The following is a 9,355-nucleotide window of genomic DNA, read 5'->3' on the forward strand; positions in this document are numbered from 1 at the left end:
AAGTGAAATATTTCTGCTGTGAACTGACCCAGGATAAATGAACTGAACGAAACTGAAACTGAACAAAGGAGAAAATCAGAGCTTATGTGTGTAGGATGGCTCTTAAGACAGCAATTTTCCACTCAAGACAGCGTGGGCACATGGTGGCTTAATCAATAGACGGGCTTTGTGTATCAGGGGAGCGCATTTCCTTTTTACGTCAACTAAACCTGCGATTTACGGCTCGGTTTTAATGAACGAGGCTGATTGTTGTCATGTTTTCCAGGTGATTTGGTTTCCCGGGCCATGCATCACCTGCAGCCGTTACACATCAAGAACCCGAGCAACGGGACGCCGGTCCACCAGAAGAGCAGCTCCACGGTCCACTGGGAACCCGAAGCGCTCTACACCCTCTGTTACTTCATGCACTGCCCACAGATGGAGTGGGAGAACCCCAACGTGGAGCCGTCCAAAGTCACCCTACAAACCGAGAGGTGAGACGCTCACTTACCTTTCAGGTATTATTATTATTATTATTATTATTGTGAAATTACTTAACGAGAGATAGTCGGGCTGCACCAACTCGCTTTTTATTTCCAAAACGATGCAGATATTTGATGTTTAATGTCGGCCAAGACAGAAAAACAGTGCTGACTTCACTTAAAATGTTTGGTTTTTATTTAATGTATTGTAACTATGTGAAAACATAAGTTAAATCCACTTAATTTATTCACTTAAATCCAAATTTATTGCTCACTGTACACCACAGAATTCGCTGAAAAAAGAACATTTCCTCTAGAAAATCTTAGAAATTTCCTAGAATAAACAAGGAAGTTTCTAAGATTGAAAAGTCAAAAATCTGCTAAAACAATCCTCTGGTGTTTTTAGATTTATCTCAGGAATTAAATAGAAGAAATAAGAAAATTTATGAATGTCAAAAGTAAAAAAAAATTGCTACAAATAGCCTTAGATACTTTTAAATTAAAATTGGAGATTAAACGGAAATTTATTGGTGTCATACATCAAAAATTGCTAGAGAAAACTCAGATATCTTTATACCAATCTCAGAAATTAAATTGAAAAATTAGGAAATTTTTGAATGTCAAAAGTCAATAACTTGCTAGAAAAAACTCAGATACTTTTATATTAATCTAATAAATTAAATGGAAAAAAAAATAGAAATCTTAGTTTGAAAAGTTAAAAATTCAGATGTTTTTAGATGGACCTCAGGAATTAAATGGAAAAAATAGAACATTTCTGAGTGTCAAAAGTTGAATATTTGATAGAAAAAACTTTGATGTTTTTAGATTGATCTCAGGAATTAAATGAAAAAAAGGAAATTTCTTAGAGTTAAAAGTTTGAAAATTTGCTAGAAAAAAATTCAGAAATTTCCAAGTTTCTTTCTCAAAAATTTCTGTGCCTCATCTCAAACTTTCAACAAAAAAAAAATCTAGCAAATTAGGATTTTTTTGATTAATCTCAAAATGTCTGAGTTCTTTGGCGAGTTCTTGTTCTTAACACATCGTCGTTTAATTGAGTTCAACTAAACTGCGGCCAAAGTCACGTTGTGTCCGCTCGTCTTTTTCAGTTAAATACAAAGTTACGATTTACACTGTGGAGCAGAAGTGCTGGTTTCTAGTCCTGAAACTTTTAGCTGAGTCTCAACTTTAACACCCCTGAATGAAATGATAAGATATTTAACAGATTCAGATTTACTAATATGACTTCTGGCAACTGAGTCGATTTTTGCATCTGTCCTTTTAACCTTCCAGCCAAGCTGAGTACAGGCTCACAATAAAAACCTACATTTCTACGTTCTTGCTGAAGATATTTGCTCCAGCAGCGTGGGCCGGTCAGCGCTGACTCTTGCCAAAGCCTGCAGCTTCTTGATGGACAGATATTCCAACATCTTTCTCGCGTTCTTCCTCGCCGAGGAACGCTGAAACTCCATCGGGGCGACCCTTGGGAACGTGAGGAATGTCAAGGCGGAGTGACACGTCAGCAGAGTTTCCATCCCTCTGAGACAAAACTCTGCTTAGCATTCAGCTGAAAGCTTGGAGACGAGCAGCAAGGACCTGAATGAATCTGCAGGATGACAAGCAAAGTGATTAAATATGATGAAAAAGTTCAATTGAAACTAAATAGGAGAGGCAAGGTTACATTTGCAAAAGAACTGCAGAGTGTTCATTGATTTATTTAAAAAAATAATTGAAATGTAGACTAGACTAGATGCTTAATTATTAAATGGTATTACAGCGATGACTTTTTGATGGATAAGATTAGAGTTTTGTGATTTAATTTACCATATTGGATAACTTTAAGGTTTTACTCTGTAATTACATGTGGATGTTGTTTCTGAAGGTCAGATAATCTGAACGTTGCGTACTTACAAAAGTTTATTGAATACTGACATGAAAAAGTGCAGCGAATTAAATTTAAGTACAATTTATGTGAAATGGAGTTAAGCGATAACGATACATATGAATATAGATGTTTTTTATTATTATAAATGTGAATAAATGAATCATAATTAGGTTTAAAAAGCTGTTTACACACGACTAAAGTGTTCTACCATTATAGATAAACTAATAAAAAGTAAAAAAGCAAAAATCTTCATTAAAAGAATCGGCATCCATCGAAGTGGTGCAAAAATTTGCTTAAATGAAACAAGGGAATTTTCCAAACCAAGTGAATTTAAAGCTCAATTTGATCAAAGTTAAAGGTGATATATATATATTTTTTACAGAATATAAACTGTAAATACTTTTAATTTACACTACTGCTTTGTTTCCATCCATCACTGCTGTTTTAAAGAGGTGAAATATAGTTTAAGTTGACTTCCCACAGAAATCTGAATCCTTTCCCTTTCTGACGCCCCTGGTTTTATCCTGCGTCAGATAAAATCACTCTGCTGACGTTTCCCTGCAGGAGGAGAAACACGGCGCAGGCAGAGCGCGCGTGGGTTATTTTTAGATTGATTAATCTAAAAAACACACTTTTATAATAAATTATGAAGAATGCACACATCATTTATCAGTCAGGCCACTGCTCTTTGTGATAAATGAGGGTAATAACAGCACTTAGGGAGGTTACCGCTCCTAGATCTCTTTCAGCTCTGAATTGTCCCTGTAATAAATTTTAAGTATTGATTTTGTGTTGCTGCCTCTCTAATATCTATCAGGACATCTTTAATGAGTTTAGTTTGAGCCTCAAAGGGAACCAACATCTCTATTAACTGTTTACGCCAGGCTGGGATTTTAGCTAATGGTGTAAATTATTAATATTTCTACACTGAAATTGTGTAACGAGTGTAACTTACTCGCACAGAGCTGCTGAACAAATCATTACCCTCGTCAAATTTAATGTAATCTGACTCTGAAATGACTGATGCTAATCATTACTGAACCCTGTTCTGCTCTGCAGGCCGTTCTTGGTTCTGCCTCCGCTGATGGAGTGGATCCGTGTGGCCGTCGCCCACACCGAACACAGACGCAGCTTCTCCGTCGACAGCGACGATGTGAGACAGGCCGCCAGGCTGCTGCTGCCCGGGGTGGACTGCGAGCCGCGGCAAATCAAGTAAGACCGAAAACAAAGTCCAAATACGCCGTACGGGCTTCGGCTCCTGGCTCTTTGAGCAAATTTCTCACTGGTTCTGGTTAAAACCTGATTGGATTTCTCACGCTGCGAGAGAGGAGACGTGTACCGCAAACTCTCCCACCGTCTTCTGCATGTTTCCTCTAAATAAATATGTTTATTTAAATATGTGTGGGAATTATTTTCAAATAGTAAAAGTTATAACTTATCCGACATCCCAACTTCCTTCCTGATCCTTTTCTCGTTTTCTCTCTCTAATGACTCTTAATTGACGCTGCGAACAGCTGCTGCTGATCCGGTTCTCAACAGGGTCGCAGGGAAACCTCTTCACAATATTATTCTGATTCTACCTGACAATTATACGTGGCATTTTGAAAAGAGATGCTAATTGGTAACAAACACCTTCGCCGTTCTGTTTGTTTCATCTCCGCAGATGTTTGAAGTGGAAGGACTGTTAGCCCATGACTCTTTGATAAAATCCTTAAAATCATTGATTTATGCATGAGACAAAAGCTTAGCAGATTTTTGATTTTCTGTCTGTGAACTGTACAGAGACGCATTTGTGAGAAAATGTTTTTAAAATAGCAACTGCAGCTTAGATGGCTGCTGGTCCAACTGAAAAATTAAAATATCTCCATTTGTGCATTAAAACTTTGTTTTTACTATTTTTTCAAGATAAAAGGGATTCTGAGTAAAAACAACATGGTTCGTTCTTTTTTGCAAACAATTAAACAATTTTCCAACTGTTTTGTTTTCATTTAGCAACCAAACCAAAACTGAAGAGTCCTGTCTCTGTAACTGTGATTTTTGGTAGATTATAGGACGAAAGCAAACAGCCACAATTACTTTATCCTCCATGGGTTTTTTTCCCCTGAGATTACGTCGGAAAATGCACCAGAGAGACGTAGCGGAGTCTCTCTGATTGGTTGATTCCCCACATCGAGCGGCGAACGCCTGTACGCCCGCCAAACGCTTCAGATTGTCCTGGAAACGCGACGCAGGGCAGAGCCTCCACGCAGACTCTGAACGTAAACCAGAATGACTCTCAATTCGCGTTTGGTGTGAACGCAGCATCAGCCGAATATCATCAGCGTATAGATTTATAAAAATGTAATCAGTGAGTTCAGTTTATTTGTTCAAGGTTGTTTGGTGACCTGCTGGTTTTAGCATCACACTGTAACACAAGAAACAATTCACAAAATATTGTTACGAATGACTCTTCAGTTTTGGTTTGGTTGCTAAATGAAAACAAAACAGTTGGAAAATTGTTTAATTGTTTGCAAAAAAGAACGAACCATGTTGTTTTTACTCAGAATCCCTTTTATCTTGAAAAAATAGTAAAAACAAAGTTTTAATGCACAAATGGAGATATTTTAATTTTTCAGTTGGACCAGCAGCCATCTAAGCTGCAGTTGCTATTTTAAAAACATTTTCTCACAAATGCGTCTAACTCTTCCTGAGTTAAAACATCAGTATTGTAGACAGAAAATCAAAAATCTGCTAAGCTTTTGTCTCATGCATAAATCAATGATTTTAAGGATTTTATCACAGAGTCATGGGCTAACAGTCCTTCCACTTCAAACATCTGCGGAGATGAAACAAACAGAACGGCGAAGGTGTTTGTTACCAATTAGCATCTCTTTTCAAAATGCCACATATAATTGTCAGGTAGAATCAGAATAATATTGTGAAGAGGTTTCCCTGCGACCCTGTTGAGAACCGGATCAGCAGCAGCTGTTCGCAGCGTCAATTAAGAGTCATTAGAGAGAGAAAACGAGTCGCAGCAGAAGCCTCACCTGGAGGAGGCAGAAGACTGAGCACTTGGCTCAGATATGAGTGAGTCGTTTCTGAGTGTAAACAGCTCGATGCGTATGGACTAGGTTCTGGTTTAAGCCGGGAAAAGCTGAGCAATAATCATTCCCGCTCTCTCCCGGCGTCCTTTGGGGAGATGAATGCCCACTGATTCCCCAAATCCATTTCTGAGATAAGCCCCCACTTAGTCACGATAATGTATCTGCCGCCTCCATCTGCAGAGCCGAAGATTGTTTCTGCGCCACCCGGAAGCTGGACGCAGCCTCCACCGAGGCCAAGTTCCTGCAGGATCTGGGCTTCAGGATGCTCAACTGCGGCCGGACGGATCTGGTCAAGCAGGCCGTCAACCTGCTGGGGCCCGACGGGATCAACAGCATGAGCGAACAGGTGTGACACACACACACACACACACACACACACACACACACACACACACACACACGTAACCCTTCTTAAGAGCCCACTGCACTGGACCCCATTGAAAACCTCCTGGTTATTCCACCAAATACTGATTCCTGAACTCTTCCTGAGTTAAAACATCAGTATTGTAGTTTCTGAATGAGTATGAATTTGTTTTCTTTGCATTATTTGAGGTTGCATCTTTTTCGTTATTTTGATCATTTCTCATTTTCTGCAAATTAATATGAAATTTTTGCTTGGAATTTGAGAGACATTGAATAAAAAAACAATGTTCATTTTACTCAAACATATACCTATAAAAAGAAATAAAATCAGAGAAACTGATCATTTTAAGTGGTCTATTAATTTTATCCAGAGCTGTATGTTAGTCTCAGGTCCAGTAGGTTGAATTCACGACAAACACCTTCAGGTTCACTGCATTTATTATAACAGAAGAGGAAATCAAGTTGGTGGTTATCATCATTCCAGCAGCTTCTGCCTCTAAACATTAAATAAAATACAATAAATAATCCTAAACAAACTACAAAGCATTAACTCCCAGTTAGCAGTTTGTAAAATTAAGCATAGCTAAAATGAACATTAATAATGATAACCATTAAAAAACAAACAAAACATAGCTAAATTACTCATGAAACACTGTAAATGATTAAATGTGTCTAAACACTTGTAAAGTAAACCCAGAGCTGATTCTAGAACATTCCACGGTTACCGACACCGACTGCAACGGAAAAAAAGGGGGAGGAGCTGTCAGTTACTGGTTGCTATGGTAACCACCGACTGCCAAGAGCAGAACTTAAAACACCAACAAATGTCTGAAGAAACAACTTGTTGACTTGACAAAATGTATCCAAAGAATAGATGAGCAAATTTTGACAAACGTGTCCTGGACCACAAATCTTTGTTTATTTTGCATAATAGTCACATTGCGCCGCATTTGACATATTGTGTGGAAGTTTGGGGCAATACATGCAAAACAGATTTCCTCCTGTTGTACGTGATATATAAAAGATCTTTCCAAATATTACATAAAGTGGGATATAAGTGGGAAACTGTACAATTCATGTTTAAAGTAAGAAACCATCAACAAAGTCATGCGAATGGAAATTATTGAGCTTATTTTAATTTAGCATGCGATTAATTGATTTATTGATTATTGTGAGAGGCTCTTACCTACTCCTACATGTACAGTTGAAACCAGATATTTATGCTTAATAAAAAGACACAAACACATTTTTATCCTCCTTTTCTAAAGTTTAATCAGAACAAACCTTTCTTGTTTTTGGTCAAATAGGATTAATAAAATTATTTATATTTGCTAAATGCCAGAAAACTTGATGAGAACATTTTTTGTAACTTCTCGAGCATCACGTTGGTTGGACATTCGCATCTTCCATCCATCTGTACATAGGCTCATCTATTCATTGATCCGCGTATCCATCCATCCATTTATTCATCCATCTAGTTATTGAGACGTTACAGATAAAAACTTGCTTAACTCTCTTTTAATTTTTAATATTGGAATCTGAAAAACGCCTCTTAGACTAGCTTTCTATTAAAAATCTAATTATTTCTGAATATTTGATCTCCTCTCTGAATTACTGTTCTCAAATTAAAGGTTCATTCTGAGGTTTTTTACTGATCTTTACCAGTGGTACCAGAGGTTCGGACTGCGTTGTAATTGTGCCGTTTTTAACTGCAATCATGGTCGATTATCTTTACTTATTCTTGGAATCCAACCAAATGAGTCAATCTCAATCTATTTGAACTACTGATAAAAAAAAAAGAAAAACAGAAATCACATTTATAGAAAAAAGGTGATTCATTCAGGTAATTATCTTTAAATCATTACTTATGTTCAGTTTGGTAATTTCTGGTCGAAATGACTGTCTGTAAACTGAAAGACCTTTTGAACCTCAATTTATGTCCTGCAGATAATCAACAGCACACTGCAAAAATACAAAAGCTTACAGCGTGTTTTTGGTCTTGCTTTTAGTGCAAATATCTTAGTACACTTGAAATAAGGCAAAAGTAATTTACAAGTAGCTTTTCAGCAAGAAATAGGAACTTGTTTTAATAAAATAAATACTTGGTAAGATTTTCTGTTTTTGCAGTGTTCTAACTTATCAAAATAAGAGCTTCATTATTATTTCACTTATGTTTATACATATAACATGAGTAAAATTTTATCTGCCAACGAGGAACCCGTCTTTTGGTTGTGAAGGGTTAATATATTAAGGAAAAGCTTTTAAATTAGGTCACCGGTTGCCATGGTGATTCCCTACTTTTCTCACAGAAAACTTGAAATAATTTCAAAACATGGAATAATTTTGAAATGCCAGTTTAATAAGTACTTTTTTTTATCAATATTAAGAACTTACTGAGTCTTATATCGTGCTGAAAAGTTACTTTTAAGTTAATTTTGTCTTCTTTCAAGGTTACTATGATATTTTGCATTTGAAACTAGACCAGAATTACTTGAATTTTCTGTTTTTGCAGTGCCAACCACATGCAGGCTTTCCCACCCACACACATTGTTCTCTGAGCTTAGAAAGAAAGAGCATGGAAACTTTACTGTAAGCACGGCAGAGCGTTGTTTCCATTCATCAGAGGCGCTGAAGTGTTTTCAACAGGCTTCTGCAAAGCCGACTTCAATCATATGTCTGACTCGGGCCATTATGTTCAGCAGAGGCCTTTTATGAGCCGCTCGTAACCCGCTGCAGCACTTTATGTCAGAGACTCGTATCCCTCTGTGGTCATTCAGTCTTTAGTATTTCCTGGAAAACTGATCTAGTTAATCAGGAGGCCGTTATGGCCACCGATGGCCGCCATGATGAGTTCAGATAGGAAGACGAGCCGCAGCTTTTACTTTATTGCTCTTTTAACATCTTGTGGTCTCTCATCTGGTTGAGAGAGAATTACAAGGGTATAAAACCATAATTTAATACAAATTATAGTGTCTCGCAAAACTATTCATGCCTCTTTAATTTTTTTATAATAAAATGTTCTTTAAATATTTGTTAAAATTATCACTATGTTGTGACAGCTACTATCGAAGAAATGACCAAGAACAACCAGAGTCAGCAGGAGATTCTTGAGACTCTCAATCAAGCTTGTGTACTCGCTGCTAAATGTACTAACGGCAGAGAAAATGTAAAAACCATGCATCAATTTATTCCTTTGCTCCATAAATGTGTTGTTATATCATATAAATAACCAATAAAATACAGTGAAATGTGCTGATTTTTTTGTGTTTAAGAATAAACTCTCAAAAAGCTTGTAGCTTAAAAATCTGAAAGCCAGATTAGCTTTCACTGATCGCCGCTAGGAATCACCGATACCTTCACCGACTGATGGAGCCGGAAATTCCCAAATGCACCTGATGCAGTAAAAGTGGGACTGAGCAGTGGAACGAGGAGAAGCTGCAGAATCAGGTTCAGATTTAATACTTACCTCCACTCTGGATAAACCGAACGATGTAGTTCGAACTTCGACTTTCTATAAAATACAAAAAGAAAAAGAACAATTTACTGATCTGGGACTGAAAGGCAGG

The 9,355-nt window shown here is 37.2% G+C and overlaps 1 protein-coding gene across 1 annotated transcript; it reads left to right on the plus strand.

Moving 5' to 3' along the window:
- The first annotated feature begins 232 nt into the window (after positions 1-232).
- LOC103133191 (ankyrin repeat and BTB/POZ domain-containing protein BTBD11-A-like) lies at positions 233-5,800 on the plus strand. The gene is made up of 3 exons (XM_007544963.2): positions 233-473; positions 3,403-3,555; positions 5,607-5,800. Exons 1-3 carry the CDS (start codon positions 286-288, stop codon positions 5,776-5,778), a joined length of 513 nt encoding a protein of 170 aa, XP_007545025.1. The 5' UTR covers positions 233-285; the 3' UTR covers positions 5,779-5,800.
- The last annotated feature ends 3,555 nt before the right edge of the window (positions 5,801-9,355 follow it).

The sequence above is a fragment of the Poecilia formosa genome, unplaced genomic scaffold, assembly GCF_000485575.1.
Source record: "Poecilia formosa unplaced genomic scaffold, Poecilia_formosa-5.1.2 Scaffold2352, whole genome shotgun sequence".
In the NCBI taxonomy this organism is placed as follows: domain Eukaryota; kingdom Metazoa; phylum Chordata; class Actinopteri; order Cyprinodontiformes; family Poeciliidae; genus Poecilia; species Poecilia formosa.